This window comes from Vulpes vulpes, chromosome 6 (assembly GCF_048418805.1).
Source record: "Vulpes vulpes isolate BD-2025 chromosome 6, VulVul3, whole genome shotgun sequence".
Classification (NCBI taxonomy): Eukaryota; Metazoa; Chordata; class Mammalia; order Carnivora; family Canidae; genus Vulpes; species Vulpes vulpes.
Genome location: NC_132785.1, coordinates 93,440,872 through 93,464,545, shown reverse-complemented (window position 1 = coordinate 93,464,545; position 23,674 = coordinate 93,440,872). Strand labels below are relative to the sequence as shown.

The 23,674-nt window shown below is 36.6% G+C and overlaps 1 protein-coding gene across 2 annotated transcripts in view; it reads right to left on the bottom strand.

The window, feature by feature from the left end:
- TMEM260 (transmembrane protein 260) overlaps nucleotides 1–23,674 on the bottom strand; it is a 66,947-nt gene that overhangs the window by 12,933 nt on the left and 30,340 nt on the right. Inside the window, exons 6-12 of one of the 2 annotated variants that reach the window (XM_072761643.1) lie at nucleotides 17,572–17,751; nucleotides 16,000–16,040; nucleotides 11,860–11,943; nucleotides 10,425–10,539; nucleotides 8,991–9,160; nucleotides 6,480–6,651; nucleotides 3,320–3,468 (exon numbers count right to left, since the gene is read on the bottom strand). In XM_072761643.1, coding sequence (XP_072617744.1) covers nucleotides 3,320–3,468; nucleotides 6,480–6,651; nucleotides 8,991–9,160; nucleotides 10,425–10,539; nucleotides 11,860–11,943; nucleotides 16,000–16,040; nucleotides 17,572–17,751 — 911 coding nt within the window. The remainder of the gene's footprint in view (nucleotides 1–3,319; nucleotides 3,469–6,479; nucleotides 6,652–8,990; nucleotides 9,161–10,424; nucleotides 10,540–11,859; nucleotides 11,944–15,999; nucleotides 16,041–17,571; nucleotides 17,752–23,674) is intronic. The other variant, XM_072761642.1, reaches the window with a different exon arrangement.

The window sequence follows — 23,674 nt, the reverse complement described above, 5'->3', positions numbered from 1 at the left end:
CAAAGAGCTCTTGGATATGACACCAAAAAGAATGATCCGGAAAAAAAGAAAAAAAAAAAAAAAAGGAAGTATGATCCATAAAGAAAGAAATGATAATTGGATTTTATCAAAATAAAAAACTTTTATCTGCAGCAGACATTTCAAAGAGAATAAAAAGTCAAGCTACAAACTTTATGAATCACATATTCGACAAAGGATTTGTACCTAGAATACATAAAGAACTCTTAAAACCTAATTGTTAAGAAAACAAACAATCCAATAATCCCATCCATATTCACATACAAACCTGTACATGAATGTTTATAGCAGCTCTATCTCCAAACTGAAAACAACCCAAATGCCCTTCAATAGGTGAATGGATAAATAAACTGTGGTATATCTATGCAATGGAATACTACTTAGCAATGACAAGGAAGAGACTATCAGTATGCACAATTTGGATGGTTGTCAAAAGCATTATGCTAAATGCAATATGCCAGTGTCAAAAGGTTACATATTTTATGTGTCCATTACATGGCATTCTGGAAAAGGTAAAACTATAGCAATGGAAAACAGAACAGTGGGTTTTGGGGTGGGGGTGAGTTAGGGCCTTGGGAATAGTATGACTATAAGGGAGTTTGGGGTCATGGGTCTGTTCTGTATCCTAATTGTTGTGGGGGTTATGCAAATGTATGTATGTGTTAAAATTCATAGAACTATATGTCAAAAAAGACAAATTTTACTGCATGTTAAAATAGTTGTGTTAATATTAGTTTCCTTCCTTTTAAAAAGTATCCATTTAGAGAGTTTTCATAGGATGCTGATGGTTCAATGCTTTGGGAAAAAAATCTCTGTCAAAAGCCTTTCAATTGTTCATGTCCTTTGACTTAGTAATTTCACTTCTGAGAATCTATCCTAAGAATTTAAACTTCCATTTCTTCCAAAGAAAAACTATACACAAAAAATCATCTGATGTACTCTATAATTTTATGATAGTTAAAAATTAAGGTATGTTAAATATCTACTAATATTTCCATTCCTCTATTATTAAAATATAGTACATGTACCTACTAAAAATATTTACAAAGAGTTTGTAAAAAAAATAAAAAATGGTTTTATGACACTTAGTCAGAAAACAGGCTTTATCTGTATTATGCTTTCAAATTTGTAAAAAATGTATTTTTTATCTATTTGTATTTGAATGATAGAACCATATTTCTCTAGTTTAAAAAAATAATTTCTTACTCTATAATGAACAATGCTACTTTTTAAACTAAAATTTTTATTTTAAAAACTGATACCAATAAGCAATATTAATCTTGAGGCCTTGGGTAATCCAAAATATTAACAAAAATTGATGGCCAAAAAAGTTCATCACCATGCTGTATTATAATAGCCAAAGTCTAGAAACAACAAAAATGTCCAAAAATGAGTATTTGTTAAGTCATCATACATCCATATGAGAATATTAAATAGTTAAGAAATGATGGTAATAAAGGTATTTTTCTGAGTACAGGTGGAAATACTTATGACATATTAGGCAAAAAGAAACTGAACAGGAAACTAAACATGATTCCACCTAGTATAGTATGAGTGTGTGAGAATGTATACATGTTTGCATAAGTAAATGACTGATGTTAAAACTGAATGGAATTCCAAAAAGTTTACAAACAGGTTAAGACTATGACATCTGTCTTAAAGACAGATGATACTGCTCTTCTTTACACTTACTTGTCTGTAGTTTTTAGAATTTCCAAGGAGCATACAGCATTTCCATAATGAGGACATGCCTCATCCATGTCTGTGGGATAACATCCTTGACAATCTGGGCCCCACCCTCTCTGCACACTCATCCCTTCTTCACCAAACCCTCTAAGCCCTGTGCGCCACACTTTGCTAGAACTTAGTGGGCCTTTTCCAACACTTCACAAAAGCACTTCACACAAACACTTCCCTTGAATCTGCTTTCTCCTGCCCACTTGGCAAATTCCTACCTAGTCTTTAAGTCTCTAACATTTTGTCCATACCAACATTACCATGTTTACCAGATGACAATGTAATTTATCTGCTTCATATGTTAGGCACCACCTGAAACCCTCCCTGAAAGACTGCAAAAGGAGGGGCCATGTCAAGTGTCTACAGCAGATAGTTGTTGGGGTATCTTGGCCGTTTGATATATGTTAAATGTGAAATGATTGCCCCCAGGAAGAATTAGTTGCTTCTTCATCCATGCTCCCAGTTAAATCATCCATTCAGGAAACACATATTGAACTGGGTATTACACTTGACAAAGCTTGGCTAGCATAGAGCTTACCTCATTACATTATAGTCACTTATACACATATCTATGTATATATGCAACTAGATTGTGTGGTCTATTTGAATTTGGAACTGAGTCTCACTTTACTGCCAAGGCCTAACATGAGGTGGAACATAGTAGATTCAATAAATGTGGGGTTGAATTAAATAAAATTCACCAAAAAAATGCCTACTTATGGATGTTAATGGATTTTGACATTTTATTCCAAAATAGAATGATTAAATGTTACTCTCACAGCACACTAATGCTCATTACTTATTACTTCATGAGCCACAGTAAACTTCAGGCTCTGAACACCAAAAGTCCCATGTGATCATATTCTTAGTAAGGGATAATTTAACTTTGGAATTCAGAAAGAATTTCTCAAGTCCCCTCTATAAGAGAATAGAAGTTATGAAATAAGTTTTCTTCTTCATATTCTGGACAATCCCAAGCATTTCATGGATAGGAAAAATGTTCAACACTCTACCACTGAAGGAGTTATTCATTCTTGACCTTAACTATGAATAATTTTATGTTCTTAAGTATAGAATTCACAATTCTCATATGTTATCTCAGCCAGCATTAACTGTAGGTGTTTTCCATATTTACAAAAATGCCTTATCCTTTATTAAAAAAATCCTTAAGCTATTTTTATATAGTGATTATTCCTGGAAAACGTTTGCTTTACACTTAAAAGGGGGCCACGGTGTTGATCAGGGGAAGCTATAATTGTTTGCGATCTACCTGCAATGATTTCAAGTAGACAGGCACATCTCTAATTTCTCTGAATTGTACTAAGATCTTATTTGCTATTCTTGTTAATCTGTCTTTATTTTTCCTTTACCCAGAACAATAACATTTATTTCTGCCTGGCCTCATTTATGCACAGATATTCAATTTAATTACAAAGATAATCTTACTAGTGACAGCGAAAGAGGTGTAGAAAATTGGGTCTTTTGGATGAGGCACAGCTGCTACATAAACAATTTTAAAAAGCTTAAGATTTTAGAAAAGCTATTATATGAAAAGAATGCTTACTGTTTATTTATTTCAAGAAAATGATAAAGATTAAACGTGACCATTCCACTAGGTAATATTCCTTCCACAGGATTCCATCGGTTTCCAGGAAAGTTGACACCTGGTAAATGCTTTGCCATCTTGGGTAAATACCACTCATAAGTCATCATCTATCAGAAAAATAACACATGATGTCATATTTTTGATATACTTCTTCAAAAAGAAACAAGTTTATCAAGTACAACAAAAAAGTTCTAAAATGTGGATATACTCATGAAATATTAGCATCACTGAAAAATACAAATGTGCACAAGTGATGCATATGGCACTGACTATTCCTCAAATAACTTAAACTTTGGATTTCATTTCTTAAGCTGTGACTATTATTGGTAACATAAGCACCTTGTTTTATCTCACCTCCATGTAGACGGACTACCCAGAATGACCCTCCCCCATTCTCACAGCTAGAGAATGTGTACCCAACTTTCAGACCGAGCTTAAGTATCACTTCCTCTCTGACACCCTCCCAAGGTTCCACAGAATGATATACTCCTATAGCACTTGGTACCTACCTCTGTCCCAGCTCAGACCCTACTCCTCACTAGCCTGTGAGCTTCTAGAGGGAAGGGACTGTATGTGTTCAGCTTTGTGCCTCTGCATCTAGCACAGTGCCTGGCATTGTTCTCAAATTATGTTTGCTGCAGTTGAAATGTCTATGGTGGTCAAACTAGGAGACCTGCACAAGATACAGAGACGTGTCAATTATTCTTTTGTTCATCCATTTACTCAAGAAACAAGTATAGCTCAACTCCAAGAAAGAAGATAAAATCCCCGCCCTTGAGAAGCTCAATGTATGAGAATTTAAACCTCAAAGAGAAAAACCCTTTGGCTAATTTATCTGAGTTTACTAGTATGTCCAAATAAACTACATATCCCCACATGTCCTTTTGATTAAAACAAATCATTAATATTGGGAAAAATCACTTGTTCTTAATTCTACACTTTATTTATACTTAACTATACTTTTATATGCACAGATTTACTTTTTCTTTTAAGGAAAAGATTCTCCTATTTACACTTTCAAAGTTTTGTTATCGTTTAGACATCACCTTTTGAGCAATTATGTTTATTATGTCCTACTTGCTTCCTAAAAGTAATTTAACTTGGAAATGACAAATTAATTTTAATCTAGGGGTACATTATAAATACTCAAAACATACTTATTGAATTAAATTTTATGACAACAGTTTCAGTTCTTAGGGATATTAACGTTAATTCAATACCTTCTATATGCGATGACCTCAATATTTCTCATATAATTCTCACAGTAACCTTATTGTATGAAAATAATTACATTAGATATTGCTGATTGCCCACTCAGCAGCTAATATCCTCTTCTTCCTCACTAACACAATCCTGACTTTGATCAGGTGGTCCAGGGCAGCTACATGCTTGGGTCTAGTTTTTCTCCATGTTTAAGTAGTTTAAGAATGGGCATATGACCCAATATTGATTAGGGGGACCCAAAAGGAGGTCTGACAGGGGTTTTTGGGGTACATATTACTCTCAATAGGGAGAGAGAGAGAGAAGGGTGGGGAGAGAGAGAGAGCAAGAGAGAGAGAGAAGAGAAGGGGAAGGGAGGGGGAAAGGAGTACAGAGGGCAGAGGAGAGGAGAGAAGGGGAGAGGCACTTTTCTTCATTGTGCTGTTTGGAACCAGGCAATCATCAGTTCAAGATGGATGTGGGAAAGTGGCCCTAGAACACTGACATCATTGAACTGCTTAAATTATCCATCCTAAAACCTCCTATCTTCAGACTACTACTTATGTGAGATTAAAAACGCCATAGTTTAAGCTACTCTTAGGTATTTTGTTTCCTGCATTCAAAAGTATCCTAACTTATATGATGATCATTTCCATTTTATAGATCAGGAAACAGAAGCTCAGAGAGGAAAAATCATTAGCCCCATATCACACCTCCTAGAAGTGACAGAATGAGGACTTGAATTTAGGTCTAATTAACTTTGAAATCCATGCTTCTCACTACAGTTGCTGCCATCCTAAACAGTATTTAAAATCATGATGGGATACCACATTAACAACTAACAGCCTAGCTTTCGTCAGAAACTAGACTGAAGATCAAATTAATCAATTTGTGTAGATGATATAAATGCAAACTGCTTATAATAATATGTGTAATTTGCAAATTTCCCTATATTTGCAAATCTGTTTTAGTTTTCTCCTAGGTTCTAATTATTCATTCATTCAACAAAATTTATTAAGTATTATGCCTAAAAATTTGCTCAATCAAACTAATCATAGTATTAAGATTAGTATCAAGATTAGGAATTTCTCTTTCCCTGATGACTGCTCTAAAAACACTAGAGATAGATTTGTTCTTTTTAAGGTATTTGCCATTTAAATAATATATCTTATAGTTAAAATACATTTCTTCAGTTCAAGTGGACTATTTTAAATAGACCTGGATATTTTCACAAGTCCCCTCCAAACATAATTTTGTTGTAAGACCAACAAAGTTTACACACAAATTCTACAGCAGAAACGTGGTTAATAATTTCGATTTTGAGTGAAATGTTTACTTACCTGTAGCATGACTTATTTTAATTCAATCTAATGTATTTTAATCCCCAGACCAGTGGGCAGTGTTAATTTGAATGGCTGGGTTGGTTGAATTTCAAAGAACTATTTAAAAATAAATTTGTAATATAGTACTTTCATGGTTTGTCATATGAACTACAGACCTAGATTATTATTTGATTCTAACATGAAAAACATCAATTCTTAAAACATTCAGTTTAGATGAGAAGGAAGCAATTCATATGGCCTACTTATACCATTAGTTAAAATAAACAAAAAAACATGATATATATTCTAAGAGTGTGAAAACTGTATCTATCTATTGTTAAAAAAATATTTGTTTTAAAGTGATTACTATGTTTTAAGTTTTTTTTTTAATTTTTATTTATTTATGATAGTCACACACACACAGAGAGAGAGAGAGGCAGAGACACAGGCAGAGGGAGAAGCAGGCTCCATGCACCGGGAGCCCAACGTGAGATTCGATCCCGGGTCTCCAGGATCGCGCCCTGGGCCAAAGGCAGGCGCTAAACTGCTGCGCCACCCAGGGATCCCTGTTTTAAGTATATTTTTTATATACTTACTTCTTGATCCACTAGTGAAATATCTGGCCTCAGTCCCTCGCAATAATGCATGTAACGGAGAGAATTTCCTGGCAAATCTCCTCTGAGTAAGATAATTGCATCACGAGGCATAGAAGCTAGAAGGTTCTTTGCAAATTTATCAATCACATAGTTGGTCCTTTGGTCACAAATGCTAAATAAAAAGATAAGGAAACATTAAAATAGCAACATAGTCCTACAGTTTTAAAGAGAATGTGTTTATTTTCTGCTCCATTCTTTGTATGCAGTGTTTCAAAGTATTCTAATTTATGTCTTCTAAGAGGATGTGGATATTTGAAAAAAGAATGCTATCATCTGCAAGAAAAAGAGGAGGAACTAATTGTGCCGCTGAATAAAAATCAGTGTACTGTTTTACTTTTGGAATTTATGACCATTTCTATAAAAAGGGAATTGGTTAGTGCTCAAGAGTAAGTTATTTTTCTTCCTGAAAGGATATCCAATTTCACTAAAAGAAGTAAGGCTTCTGATTTCACGCAAAATTCAAGGTAATTTCATGTCAATTCCATTTCAAATAAAGGAATTTTCAGAAATGCAAAAGGAAATCTGCCAATTTTTAGCTTAACTTTGTATGAAACATTGGTCTGACTCGCTTGCATGCAAGCTTGATCCCTTCTGCCACTTCCCTAAACCGTAGGCTCCCTGTGGTCTTCTCTTCCTTCTAGGCGGAGAAATCATAGGGAATGAGACCAACAAGAAGGAAGGGAAAGTTGTTTACTTCTCTCCAGGCATTTTTTGCCTATTGCCAACAACAGCAGTACAACTCCTTTCAATCATAGAGTGGACTTTCTAACTTCAAAGAAAACTGGCATGAATTCTGAGAGCTTCCCATGAAAAAAGAAAAAAACTATGAGAGAGTAAAAGCACCAAAAAATGGAACAAGCAATGTCCTTCCTGTTATTATCAGGTCTGTTACATGTAATGGTTCTGAGAAACACAGCCTAAAATTTAATCATTGGGCTAGCATCACAAAGCAAATGAACACAACTAGGAATAAAATATTAACCCTTGCCTTAGTAATTGATGCAATTATTTCCTACTGTGATTCTCTACTTTGCAGGGTGATGCCTCACATTTTGCCACCTAGCAAAGTTGCTATTGCTCTGGGACAAATAAAACAAAACAAAATAAAACAGCCCAGCCTGTATAAGCATCCCTGGTGTTAAAACTGGATTACCCTAAAGATCCAAGTGAGGAGAAGATTGGGATAAAAGAAACTTGGGAAACACGGTGGGCTTTGAAAGCCCTTGTTGAGCTAGCTATGGAGTTGTATCTAGGACTTGCATCCCCTTTCTACCAGAACTCCTGATGACGCAGGCTTCTTAGCACTGGCTCTACCCTGCTATTATAAAGAACATCAATTTTTAAACTTAAGTTGAAAGGGACATTCAAGCGCCTGGGTGGCTCAGCAGGTTAAGTGTATGAGACTTGGTTTAGGCTCAAGTCATGATCTCAGGGTCGTGAGATCAAACCCTGCATTGGCCTTGCCACTGAGCGCAGAGTGTGCTTGGGATTCTTTCTCTCCTTTTCCCTCTGCCCTTCTGCCCACTCATGCTCTCTCTTTCTCTCTCTCTCTCAAATAAATCTTTTTTAAAAGGGGGAAATTGGACCTTTTAAAATATCAATCAAATCTCACTACAATGAAACTCCAGTGGACTCTTCCACTGCTGTAATGTTTATTCAATACTGCTGGAAATCAATGAACTATCATCTAAAGCTTTATGCCATATGCCAGACTGAGATTTTTATTGGCATGGTTATTAAAAATATTTTGAAAAATACATATAGTGCTACTAATGATGCATAAGGGTTAAGAAACTTTTAGAATTTTGATTATTTCAAAATAGTTAATATTTACTACTATGGAGTGAACTAGATAAGGGCCAGGTGTTACTCAAAAGATGAAATCTGGGATGCCTGCCTGGGTGGCTCAGTAGGTGAGTGTCTGCCTTTGGATCAGGGTGTGATCCCCGGGTCTTGGAATCAACTCCCGCATCAGGCTCCCTGCAGGGAATCTGCTTCTCCCTCTGCCTATGTCTCTGCCTCTCTCTGTGTCTCTCATGAATAAAGAAATAAATACAATCTAAAAAAAAAAGGTTGAAATCTTCGAAGTATAAAAGGGAAATAGTTTAGGACATACAAAAAGACCCAAATGTCTTCACTTCCATCTAAGTGATATTTAGAACATGGACTTCTATATAACCTCCAGATCCTACAAAGTATCTCTGGGATTCCTTATAGGAAAACACACAAATAGTTTATATGTCCCACCCAAGCCCTTGTTGGCAATGCTCTGAAACCACACATCATTCATGCTGAGATCCTGTTCAAAAGTTTAAGAAGCACTGTATTCTGACTAAGCTTTCTTACTCTGAAAACCAGTGGAGGTTAAAGGTCAAATAAATTCCCAAGAATCTAAATATCTAAGTATCTCTTGTTTGAGTGCAACTTTTCATAAAAATAAGCATGTATTACCTGAAATTGGAATATATTTGGTAAATTATAAAAAGAGTTGCTGAAAGCCATTCCAACCACTGAAGCCCACTAGTGTTCAGCACTCGCTTACTCTCAGAAACAAGCGCAGCCAAGCCGAGGCCAGCAAGGACAGCCACCACCGCATTGCTCTGCATCCAGAATCTTTCCACCTGCGACAGAGACATGCAAACAGGACATCCTGCTGACTGGTTTATGTAATCAGTCAGGTACTTGTCCGTTTAAAAAATACACTGTGTACACCCACTGCTTATGCCTGCTGTCACTTGGGTCTTGTTCACTGGCTTCCCCAATCCAACTCCACATTACTTTATTTTTCGGTTTTCAAATATGTCTCCTTTCCAGTTTGACACATGAATCTCCCTTTGTGGATCCACACATTCTTTTCAGTTCTGGGACGTGTACCTTGGACTTCTGCCATTTCAAAGAGGGAGGTGGAGAAATGCTTTTGCTTTACACCTGAGGTCTCCTCCCATGTGGGGAGGCCCCTCCCAGTAGAACACCCCTCACTCCTTCCTGTAAGACTCTAGGCCCTGAGCTGAAGAGGAGTCTGAGAGCTGGGAGTGGGCCTGTGTGACCCTCCTCTTTCCTCTTTCTTTTTCTGGAAAGTGACCTGCTGGTAGGAGGCATGTGTCCAGGGGCAGACCACATTCCTGTGGCGACAGGGGGCAGGGGGGTGGGGTGGGGGGCTGCCCTGTGCAGCCCTGTCTGTGACGAGGGGGGTAAGTCCATCCATTCTGGGAGACAGTGTGAGGAAGACCCACCTGCCCACAGATATAAACTACATTCCCCAATCTCAGCGTTCTCAGTATAAAGGTGATTCACCTGCTGTAGTTGTCCTGGTTTATCCTGTTTCTCAACTAATTCAGAACTCAGAAGATCAAGTAGGGTATTATTTACTAGGCCTCTTAAACACCCACACAGAAAAGAGTTGTTTTTAGCCAGTGAAAAGGAGCTATCTACATTTATAGTTTCTACTACAAAGGGAAGAAATATTCTAATTTCAGAAATGGCAGCCAGGGGAAAACAGGCCTGAGACCACTGAGGTAAAAACTATAGGAATATGTGGGTTATGAATCCCCAGCTACAACCTTTATTTCTTTGCTGTTTTAAAAAAATTCCAGGAGGTCTGCAGTAGTACTTATACCTGGAATCACACACATAAAATAACTAACTTAAAACTACCTTATGTTTATTTTTCTACCTGACTATTGTGTTAACTAAATGTTGCATTTTTTCCCCCCAAAAGAAGCCTCAGTCTTTACTGGTTCAAGAATTTAACTTTTTATCTATTATAATGTATACACAATTTTATCTATTTCTGAGATAAGTTGCTCTTCTACAAGATTCACAAGGACAACTCAGTACACTCTTCACCAACTTTCTGATGAAAGGATATATCTAAGTAAAACTTACCACACCCATGAAAAGTGGCTTTGAAATATCTAAATTCGCCCTCCAAGCAAAGAACAGTGAATAAATGCAAAACATTCCAGTAAAAAGCCATACTAAAGATGGAGTCTGTCTGTCCCTGTAAAAAAAATCAAATATGTCCAAAATCATTTATGTGCATGAATATTAATAATAATATTGCTTAGTTTTAAACTACAGGAAAGAAGTTAGACCTATAAAACTTTCCTTTTTTTTTTTTTTTTTAAAGATTTTACTTATTTATTCATGAGAGACACAGAGAGAGAGAGAGAGGCAGAGACACAGAAAGAGGGAGAAGCAGGCTCCATGTGAGGAGCCCGATGTGGGGCTTGATCCCGGGTCTCCAGGATCAGGCCGGGGGCTGAAGGCGGCGCTAAACCGCTGAGCCACTGGGTGTCCCAAAACTTTCCATTTTTAATTACAGACAAACAAAGGTCCCAGGTTAAAAAAATTTGAGCTGGAATAAATAACCAAAAGATAAGAATCACCTATACACCGCACTACATATTGCAGACAACTTCACTTGGAACTGTGCAGCAAAAGACAGGAAGTTAAAATTCAAAGAAATACAAATCATCGATCTTGTTAAAGATTAATTTCATGTCTCAAAATAATATTTTAAAATGGTATATTAGTATAATCTTCAAGAAAAATTGATTTGATAATATATATCAAGAGCCTTAAAAGTAATCATACTCCTTGACCCAGTTATTTAACATGGAGGCATAAATCTTTAAGCAAAACCAGAAATGTGGATAAAGATAAGTCCATAAAAATGTTTTAATATTACTTATAATAGTAGAAGAAGTAGAAGCAATCTGAAGATTCTCAAATAGAAAAACATTTAGGTTAATTCTCCTAAGTCAGAGAATGGAATTTTATACAGACATTTAAATAACTTCAAGTCTTTTTATATAGGCAAAGGCTCACAATATAATGTTAAGTGTCAAGGAAACAGAATTATAAATGTGTGTACATATATAAATTTACATAAAACAGGCTAGAAAGAAAATGAACAAAAAATTAATGGAGGTTAAGAGTGCCGTATTTTTTAGATTTTCTTTTATCATCAGAGGTTATTTTCTTCTTCAGAAGAATTCAAATAATTGTTTACTTCTTTTGCAATGCAACAATAAGTAGCTACGGGCAGAGTAAGAGATCCAATCAAAAGTTTAAGACATTAAATGACTTGCTTACTAAGATTGTAATATATAACTCACTCTTCCAAAGTCATTAATTTATAATCAGAAAAAAAAAAAACTAGCAAGAAAGCAAAACACATTTGCTATAACAGAAGTAGTTAGGGTCATTTATTTGGAATATAAAATAATACTGGCAATGTTCTTTAATTACATATTAAAATATGACTTGAATTAATGAATATGGGAAAAATAACAGAAAAATAAATTATATTACTCACTTTCTTGCTAAACATATATTTGCCCAAATCGCAAGGGCTTGAATGTTGAATGAGAGCTGGGTCCTCATACTTGTTACTTGAGAACTGTAAAAGACAGAATCTAACTTATCATGGGTAGAAAACAAACTTAAGATAGTTCCAAATAAAACATTCTTTGTATAATACATCTGACTGTGCAGTGAATAGTTTTAAGGGCTAGAGGCAGATTTTAAAGTTATTTTGTCTTTCTTTAAATGTAAGAGAAAAAGTATAAGAAAGAGTTAAATGGTTCTAAGATGTTTTACAATTGTAATATTTGATTACCAATTTACATTATTTGGGATAGGATTAGAGCACATAATTCTGTATTTATAATACTGGTATGCTGTATTGATAATATAAACCAATTTGGATCCCCCAGTTGGTTTTTTAGGAAGTTGTCTCAAATTGGCTTTTGAACTCTGTCAGCAGTGTAGGCATGGCCTCCTTTGATTTAGCGATTGAAAAACAAAATGTGGGGTGCCTGCGTAGCTTAGCCGCTTGAGCACCCAACTCTTGATTTCAGCTCAGGTCATGATCTTAGGGTTGTGGCATTAAGCCTACTTGGGATTCTCTCTTTCCCTCTGCCCCTCCATCCCACATCTCACTCTCAAAAACAAAAAAGAAAGAAAGAAAACAAAATTAGTGCAAATAATTTTCTGGAGAGCTAATCATAAAAAAAAAAAAAAAAAAGACAAGAAAGGTGATCTCCTACTCTTCTTCTAACTTAAAAGGCTTCCTTGTTTTCTAGGTGTGCCTGGGTGGCTCAGTTAAGTATCCAAACTCTTGATTTTGGTTCAGGTCATGATTTCAGGGTTCTGAGATCGAGCCTCACCTCGGGCTCCACACTGGGCATGAAGCCGGCTTAAGATTCTTCTTCTGCCATGTCTCCAGCTCCCCCACCCCCGCCTCGCCTCTCTCTTTCTCAAAAAAAAAAAAAAAAAAAAAAAAAAAAGACTTCCTTGTTTTCTATATTATTTGGTTCAAAAATATTTAAGCAATCTGAGAAATGTATTTTCTCCCTATAATTAAACTAAATTCTTCTATTAACTAATAAGCATTTCCCAAGTGTTATTTGAGTTCTGAAATAGCTCTAGCAGTCTCCAATTTTATAAAAGAAATGACTCTATACACCATTTCAAAGAACTTTCTTTTCCCTACTGGCAATTTTACTGGAGAAAATGTGATGCCATAATTATGGAAACCACACAATGTGTATTTTACTAATGGAGACTCATCTACTATGAGAAGATATTCTTACTCATTTTCAAATACACTTGAAAAATTGATTCCAGCATGAGGCCCATTTCAAACCATTCTTCAAAAGGAATGAAGTCAGTCTCAAAATTAATTCTTGGAGATCTGTTGCTAAAATGTAAGCTCTAAAACATGGTCACTGCCTAGGGTTAGATTCAATAATTTCCTTGTACAGGATTGCAATTTAGAGATATGCATGGGGAAAGAATTTAATTTGCTTGACTGGAAAAGGATAGATGATTAGGTCCCATCATTTTGAAGGATTTTCTAGTAAGTTAATTATGAGTTGCTTTTCTCAACACTCCTGTCCACCTGAAACAATTAAAGACTAGAAATTCTCTCACTCAATCAGAGAGTGCTAGGATTATGCCTTCATTCTACATTATGATTTGGTTCGAACAAGTAGTGTGGGTATGAGTGGTCATCACCTTTGTCTTCTTTTTTCTAGGCATATCACCTAACAGCTATTATTTCAATATAAAGGAGGCTTTTATGTTCCCCAATAGATGATGCAACTAATAAAAGTTAGATGTATAGTCCAGCATTACTCTTGAGAGTTCTCTGGAGTTCATGTGGGATTTCTTAAGGTAAAATATACTAGCAATCTCAAATGTGATAATAGCCCTGTAAGGTATGTAGGAAGAGCAGGCAGTGAGTCATCTGGCATGGAGCAAGCAAAGGAGAATAAAGTAAAAGCCCACAGACATCGGTAAAGCTTTCTTTATTACTGAACTTCTTGCTACCTTTTCCCCAACCAAAATGAAAAAGGAGCCACAAAAATTTCAGGCAGACATTAAAAAAATACTTAAAATCAGTTGTGAGAACCAACAAAAGGCTATAGGAGAATAACTGGTGGCACAAAAATGTTTTCAAGATACAGTATAAAATGAAACCCAGCAGGCTAATAAAACAGTATGTACACTATGATCCCATTTTTTAGAGACAAAAATATAAAGAATATTGAATGGATACAGACAAAAATGTTAATGGGTTAACAATATTGGTTCTCTCTATATGTTAGATTTTAATTTTCTTATTTTTAATTTTAATTCTTATTTTTGCTTACCTATATTTTCTAAACTTCCTGTAATGATTATGTATTGCATTTTGGGAGCAGGGGAAAGGGACATTTTTCTTTTTTTTTTTAAAAAGATTTTATTTATTTATTCATGAGAGACAGAGAGAGAGAGAGAGAGAGAGGCAGAGACACAGGCAGAGGGAGAAGCAGGCTCCATGCAAGGAGCCTGATGTGGGATTCCATCCTGGGGTCTCCAGGATCACGCCCTGGGCTGAAGGTGGCGCTAAACCACTGAGCCACTGGGGCTGCCCGGGACATTTCTTTATAAATTTTTTAAAAAGATTTTATTTATTTATTTGAGAGAGAGAGAATGAGCTTAACCAAGTGAGCTACCCAGGTGTCCTGGAATGGGACATTTAAAAAGAAAAGAAGGAAGGATGGAAAGAAACAAACAAGCTAGCAAATAAACAAGAGAGAAATTGTGAGAACTTATGAACTGCCTCATACATAGAGTTGAAATATTCTCCCCATATCTTAAAATTGGGGAGAATCCCAAAAGTCCTGGGAATCCCAAACTAATAATTAGTTAGGAGAGATCACTTTAGGTTATAGAAGACTATTCTATAATTTTATATTAAAAAAAAAAAAGATAGTACAGGATTGGTATGGGTATTTTTCAAGTTGTCTTAATCTATGTCGGTTTTAGAGCAAATATTAACCCATTTTTCTTTTTCTTTTTTTCTAGATTTTTTATTTATTCATGGGAGACAGAGAGAGAGAGAGGCAGAGATACAGGCAGAGGGAGAAGCAGGCTCTACGCAGGGAACCTGATGTGGGATTCAATCCAGGGTCTCCAGGATCATACCCTGGAAGAAGGCGGCACTAAACGGCTGAGCCACCCGGGCTGCCCTTAACCCATTTTTCAAAGAAACCTTAGTAGGTAATACAGATGAAATATATATGTTTAACCGGCTGTACAAAAGGTTGGATATTAGAAATATTTAAGTCAAAAACAGAGCTTAAGAACAGCTGAAAGACAAAGTCTTACGAGACATTAAATGAAGCTTTAAAAATTTAGGAACATAGCTCAATCCTAAAAAGAAAATAATCAAATGCTAAGTACAATGTTATAAAACGTCTCTGAAAAAGATGAAACCAGAACAAAGAATAAATGTTGATAAAGTGTTGATAAAGCAACACTGCTTTGGGTAATTTCATATCCAAATGAAAGTGGAAACATTTTAGTTTTATAGATTCTATATAATCTACTAATAATTATTGTCACTTTAAGCTTTATTAGTCACTTTAAGCTTTATCTTACTGAAGGAAATGCTAGAATGTTTGACAGTACACACAAACAACTGGTAACCATACTGGCAAAAGCTACTTCTCAGATAGCTACTGCTTCACAAAGGGACAAGCCCCGAAATCCCAAAAATCACTTAAAGAACTAATACAGAATTCACAAAAACCAGCTTCAGGAGTGCCTGGGTGGCTTAGCTGGTTAAGTGTCTGCCTTTGCCTCAGGTCATGATCCAGGGTCCTGGGATCGAGCACCCCATCGGGCTCCTGTTCAGCAGGGAGTCTGCTGCTCCCTCTCCCTCTCCCCACTTCAAAATAAGTAAAATCTTAAAAAACAAAACAAAACAAAACATGGGGAGCCTGGGTGGCTCAGCGGTTTAGTGCTGCCTTCAGTCCAGGGCATGATCCTGGAGACCTGGGATCGGGTCCCGCATCGGGCTCCCTGTGTGGGGCCTGCTTCTCCCTCTGCCTCTCTCTCTCTCATGAATAAGTAAATAAATAATCTTAAAAAAAAAAAAAAACAGCTTCAAATATTTCATACTCACAGCAAAATTTTAGACATACTGGATCCTATTTCAGATTTGGCCTAAACATAAAAGAGAAAAGTTTATTTGTGTAAGCCTTAAACTGCAGCTTTGTTAGGCTATTGTATTTTAACTCTCTTGATTTAAAATACACATGTTTTAAATAGACAATGCAACATCTCTCTTCATTCAGTCTTAACCTCAGAGCCTTACTGAGTTTTTGAAGAGAAGTCAGTGGGTAGTAAACACAGACATCCTTTAGGAAGAACTGTAGAAATAACGATTGGCTAAAAATCAGTTAAACTATTTCCAGCAGGAATGATTAACACATTAATGAATTAACAGACTTTACACTTTTGTTACAGAGTCTCTTTAAGGCACTTTGATTAGAGCTCATTATCACATGTTAGCCTATAATTTCACAATTATGTGTGAATTATACAAATTTCAAATCTGGAATGGCCCTCAAGCAATACTGTAATAGAATAACCAATATAAGTAAGCCAGAGTATAAAACTCAAATATCAAACTCTCTATGTCAAGAAGTAATTAATAATTATCCTTTCACTAAACTATTTTATTATGAAATATCCCTACATACAAACAACACATATAATGTATATTTAAGGAATAAAGAGTTTTTAAAAATCTATAGAGCCACCATTCATTTAAGAAACAGAACTACACGAATACCATGAAGTATCTCACAAAGCATTCACAGGACTCACTTTTCTCACCCCCTAGTGATAACTATTACCTTGAACTTTGTGTTAATTATTCCCTTACTTTCTAAAAATATATGGTTCTATTCCTTTTGTATGAATCCTTGAGCAATAGGTTGTTTAGTTTTTTCATGGTTTAGAGTTTTGTATCAATGGTGTCATATAATATGTAGTCTTAAGAGATTTGCTTTCTTGCATAAGACAGAAAAAGCACAAACCATGAAAGAAAAATCTGATACAACTGTCTCTATTAAAATAAAAAGACGTGTTTGTCTTTTTACTTTTCAGGTAAATCTTTACTGTAACCACATTCAGTGTTTTTCCCTTTTATGTTCAGGGAAAGTAAGGCCTTTTGAACTTAAAAAAAAAAAAACACTTTTAGTGAAATTACATCTTATAAAGTATTTACACATCAGTATTACATCAAATACTGCTGTGAACACTATTTGTCAAATACGAAAGAAGAAAATGTTTTGGTCAAGGTAAATTAAAAATTTTGAGGGTTTTTTTTTTCTTTAATCTTTTCCAAATATTTTACATCATAGACCAAGGAACCAAAGTCATAGCCAATGCTAAGAAGAATGAAATGTTTCAAGGGCTGGCAGCAGAGTCTTTTTAATGTTTGTTATCTTGAAAAACATACTCAGAGATACAACATTATGTCATGAGGTTAAGTGATTCCAAGTTTTTCCTAATGTATGTTAAAGGCCACATTCCAAGGAGCAAGTTTGTTATATAAAAAACTGAAATGAAAATGCTGTTGTACTGTCTTTGATAAACATTGTTGGTTTTTTTTTTTCAGTCAAGACCCAGGCAGAACACTAAAGTTACACCACTTACTTCCCTAAAAGGGCTTTAAATATAAATTTACCAGACTGAATGTTCCGTATTCTTCCCTGAGAAAATGTGTCAAAAATCCTAGCAATGTTGTCTGGTCTCCCCAGGTCCAACGGGCTTGATTGAGGTAGGATGAGATAGGAAGGTAGACGTAGGGCAGCAAACCAGCACAGAAGTAGAGACTCAACTTCAACAAAGAGCCCAGGGAGAGTTCCTGCATCAAAGCATATAGTGTTATAGAACAATATTTATTTTTCATCAATTCATCCTGGAACTTCAAGAACACATCGAGGAACACATCAAAATGTTTACACAGAGCTAATCTCTCAATTTATATTAAGTCACCACAGAATACTATGTTAAACCTTCTGAGTACTGTGGATTACTAGAAAATTGCATCTGCCTGAACCCCCTTGCATGGCAGGTGAAATCTGAATGAAGCAAATAATATTAGGGAAGACTCCAAAGTATCGTATTTATATTTAAAACCATGTCATGACCATGCAGCATTACACAGCTGAGATAACCCACTGGAAATGACTGTTTGGCTGACTTCGAATATACCCAAAACATTGTTCCAATACGATTCCCTTCATCACCATCACCAGGAGCAGACTTCAACTATATTCTCTATTACGATTACACACTGACAATATGATTCTTTTGACAAGGGTTTTGGGTATTTCATGGAAATATTTGGCACAAATGAAGTTAGCTTTTTTTTTTTTTTGAAGATTTTATTTATTTATTCATGAGAGAGAGATGCAGAGACACAGGCAAAGGGAGAAGCAGGCTCCATGCAGGGAACCTGATTGGGACTTGATCCTGGGACTCCAGGATCATGCCCTGGGCCCGAAGGCAGGCACTAAACTACTGAGCCACCCAGGCATCCCTGAAAGTTAGCTTTTGAATACCTTCCAGCTCATCCAAATGTTCCTTTTCCTCAACTTACATATACGATGGAGTACCGATGGAAATTTGTTGTACCTAACGATGTTGCCTCATATGAGACTATATTTCTTATCTGCACATTTCTTTTTTAAAAAATATTTATTTATTTGGGTGAGGAGGGGCACAGGGAGAGGGACAGAGGGAATCTCAAGCAGACTCCCTGCTGAGCACGGCTCCTAATGCAGGGCTTGATCCCAAACCCTGACATCATGACTTGAGCCAAAATCAAGAGTTCGATGCGTAACTGACTGAGCCACCCGGTGCCCCCTCATCTACACATTTCTAAAATAAAGGACAATATTGACAAAGTCTTATAAAAATTACATCTAAAAGAATTCTTGTATACTAGAAGATTCAAATAGTGGTTGCTTTAGTAATTATGAAAGGGTCTCTTATAAATACCATAATTGGAATATGTCAACTTTTCCTTTACAAAAAAGGAAAATTCATATGTGACCATGAATACAAGAACCAAGGTTCACAATCCCCAGAAGAATAAGCAGTTGACTTATATTAGCATTTTCAAGTAAACACTCCTTAATTGAAAATGAAGTATTCTTATTATAGTACTGATTTCATTTGATATTTCTATAGTAATGAGATGCATAAAAATAATAGCATGAAAAGAGTATAAGAAATAACTGAGCAACATGCCTTTGCTATTCTTAAAAGTTATTTTAAATAAAGCAAATGTTTATATTTTGACAGTTTCTGCATGTTATAAAGTTCAATTTAGAGTGGCATGATGGAATAGAGAATTTTTCTTTTGTGTAGGAAATAAACAAGGAGACAATTACATGAGAGCTTTTTCAGACACTGCAGGAGAGTGGCACTGAGTCCTGGCTGTACATATATTAGAATCACCTGCAGAGCTATTTGAAAATATCAATGTTTGGGCCTTACCCCAGACCAATTAAATCAGAATTATTTTGGGGTGAGATCAGCATAAATATGCATACATATACAAAAATGTATGTATACATCTGTACACACATTGACAGACTTTTTAAAAGCATCCCAGATAATGTGAGTAGCCAGGGTTGCAACCAACTGACTCAGGACTTCTTACTCTGCCTTAAATCATCTGACCAGTAAGATCCCACTACCCTATCACTTCATTGGTAGACCTTATTTTCTAGCCTCTGCTATTGAACTAGTGAAAATGCAATGTCCTTTGAAGAGTCATACTTCCCAAAATGTCATCGTTCATCAGTAGCTGACCTAAGGACAGAATAAACAGGCCCTTGGACTAGGTTCCTACCTTGTCAACTTTGAGTCTTGCATGTTTTATACAAAGCATACGGTTCCTCTTTCAATTAACTAACACAAAATATTTACTTTTTAAGTTTGTGTCAGTCAATGTACCTCTCTGTTATCTGAATGCACCTTCTCTGACATCAGAAGCCTATCTAGGAATAGGGCCATCAAAAAAAAAAAAAAAAAAAAAAAGGAATAGGGCCATCAAGATGGCAACATAGATCATTCGTGATTCCAGTCTTCCCCACAGGAAGACCAGCTAGCAACTATCTACAGGCAAAACATAATTGAGAAGAATCCCAGAATCCAGGGGTGAGGCTAAAGCACACCCTGGACCATACAGACTAAGAAGAACCACATTAGAAATAAAAAGGAGCCTTCTGACTGCATCACCCCTCCCTCACGTTAGCACAGCATTGCACTAACAGAGCACCCCGGGGGCTACAGTTTTTCCAGGGGGAAAAGAGAGTCCAAGGTGGACATCTAGCTCCCCTAGCACTGCAGGACACTTTCCAGGAGGCTCATTTGGGTCTTCACCTCATGACGACCATGGAGGGAGGAAGGGATCTGTTGGGTTCAACCCCTGAGGATCACAGAGACAGGAAAGGGGCAGCAGGGCTTTCAGTAGCCAGTACTCAGATCTGACAGACTGTATTCCTACTTGCAGCAGTGCCCAAAGCAGAGATCCAAGCCAGCTGTTTTGCCCATTTGTAGAGCTGAACTGGTAGTTAATTCCACCCTAAAATCATTCTGATTTAATTGATCTGGGGCATACTTTTACACGATAAAGTCCACATGTGACAAGTCCATAGCTAACATCATACTCAATGGTAAAAGACTGAAAGTTTTTCCTCTAAGATCAGGAATAAGACAAGGGTGTGCACTCTAACCAATTCCTGATCAACATAGTGCTGGAGTCAGAGTATTCAGGCAAGAAAAAAAAGAAAAAAGGCATCCAAATCAGAAAAAAAGAAGTAAAACTGTCTCTATTTGCTGATGACATGATCTTAACATGGAGAAAATCCTAAAGACTCTACCAAAAAATTGTTAGACTCATAAATGAATTCTGTAAAGTTGCAGGATACAAAATTAATGTACAAAATTAGTTGTGTTTTTATACACTAACAATAAAGTATCTGGAAGAGAAAGAAAATTATCTCATTTATAATAGCATCAAAAACAATAAAATACCTAGCAATAATTTAAAAATGCCTAGCAATGAACTTAAACAAGGAGGTGAAAAATCTGTACACTGAAAACCACAATACACTGATGAAACTGAAGAAGACACAAATGCATGGAAAGATATCCCTTGTTCAGTTTGGAAGAATTAGTATTTTTAAAGTCCCTATTACACAAAACCATCTATAGATTCAATGAAACCCCTATCAAGATTCCAATGGCAGTTTTTAACAGAAACAGAAAAACAAATCCTAAAATTTGTATGGAACAAAAAAAGACCCTAAATAGCAAAACAATCTTGCCAAAGAGGAATGAAGCTGGAGGCATCCGCTTCCTAAATGCAAACTACATCATGAAACTATAGTAATCAGGAGGCAGTTCAAAATGGCAGGGTAGGAAGATACTGAACTCACCTCTTCCCACAGACACAACAAAGCTACAAAGACCTAAAAACTATCTGAACAAGCACCTCCACATCAAAGAATAAGAAGGCTATATGAAAATGGGTAGGAGACGCAGAGACATGGTCTCACCGAAAACCCCACCCCAGGGATGCAACCCACAGCCAAGAGAGATCTCAGAAATATAAGACTTCTCCCTGAGGAGCAAGGGCGCCCACATAAGGCGCCCCAACCTTTGGGTCCTGCACCAGGGAGATGACCCTCCCCCCGCCACCAAATATCTGGTTTGAAAGCCAATGGGTCAAATATTTCAGGAAAATTATAGGGCTGTAAGGGACAAAGGCTCTGCTCTTAAGGACTCGCTTGCCCCAGAAACTGGTACAGAAGCAGCAGTCTGGAAAGTGCTAGACCAAAAGTAAAGGAGATTCATTTGCTAATGTTCAAATGTCTGCTGCAAGGACAGAAATCTGGTATAATTCTGTCTGGGGACAAAGACACGGAAGGGTGCCACTTCTGGTATCCTTCCTCTATCCTGCTAATGCCAGTGAATGCACCCACTCCTGCATGCCACTCCATCAAAGCTCTGTCAAAGCCAGCTGGGCAAATGTCCAGCCCTCACATACCACTCCACCAATGGTGCAACCTAAGTCAGCTGATGTGTAGAGCCCACACAGGGCATGCCCCATAGGTGCCTGGATCTGGTGGCCAAGGGGGATTACATTTTGGTGTCCTATGGGTCTGAAATAAGTGGAAGGACAGTGCTTAGCAGGCTGCCAGCCCCAAGGGACTGCACTGACAACAGACTAAAACAACCACTGGTCTTCTTCTGAAAAAACTTCAGCCTGAGGGGTGGGTTTCACATTTACCATACATCTAAAGACTTTCAGGGAACATAGGCTGAAGGATAACATCTTTGAATTCTCACCTTGCCTCACTACAGCTTGCTGGCACCTCCCAGAAAGCGGCTCATATACTTGTCTGGAACCCTGAATTTGCAACAGTCCCTAAGGGAAGACCTCCAGATCACTTGTTCTGGAGGCCAGGAGGGACTGTGATTGTAGTCTCACAGGACTGTATAAATTTGCATACCTTAAAGATGCTGACTGAGGAGCTAGTGTCCAATCAGCCTGAAACTAGGTGCTGACTAAGATCCCTCCCTCTGGAACACTCACAGGTCTTGACACAACAACTGGAACCTGCCAAGAAAAACTTAGGCTGCTTAGACAGTTATAAATGTTTGAGAGACAACCAAGAGCAAGTTAAACAATGACGTTCATCTCCTACACAAGGCAACTCCTGCAAGACCGGGAGACAGCTATTTTGCCAATACACAGAAACAACCACAGAGAGTCAAGCAAAATGAAGAGATAGGGGAATATATTTCAAGTGAAAAACAAGAAAAAGCCCTGGGAAAAAAATCTTAATGAGACAGAGTAAAGTAATTTGCCTGACAAATAGTTAAAAGTAATGGTCCAAAAGATGCTCACCACACTTAGGAAAAGAATGGATGAATACAGCAAAAAGCCCAACAAAGACAGAAAACATAAGACAGTACCAAACAGAAGTCACAGAACTCAAGAATACAATAACTGTACTGAAAAAATACAGTACAGGAGTTCAACAGCAGACTAGGTGAAACAGAGAGAATCAATGAGCTAAATCACAGAGCAATGGCACTCACCCAAACCAAGCAGCAAAAAAAAAAAAAAAGAATTTAAAAACTGAAGATAGCTTAAGAGATTTATAGGATAATTTCAAGCAGAATAACATGTGTATTATAGAGGTCCCAGAAAGAGAAGAGAGAAAGGGGCAGAACCTTATTTGAAGAAATAATTGCCAAAAACTTGCCTTACATGGGAAAGGAAACAGACAACTGGATCCAAGAAGCCCAGAATTCCAAAGAAGATGAACCCAAAGAGACGTACACCAAGACACACAATTAAAATGTCAAAAGGTAAGAATAAAGAGAGAACTTGAAAGCACCAAGAGAAAAAACAACTCATTACCTACAAAGACATCCTAAGGACATCAGCAGACTTCTCAGCAGAAGCTTTGGAGGTCAGATGAGAAGGGCATGATATAGTCAAAGTGCTGAAAGGAAAAAAACTCCTAAAAAAGAATACTCTACCTGGCAAAGTTATCACTCAGAGATATAAAGAGCTTTGCAGATAAACAAAAGCTAAAGGAGTTCACTGACATTCAACTAGCCTTATTAAGAAATGTTAAAGGAATTTAAGCTAAAAGGAAAGGGTATTAATTAGTAATAAGAAAAAATATTTTAAAAATATCACTGGTAAAGTAAATATATAGTAGTGGTTTAATCACTTATAAATCTAGTATGAGGTT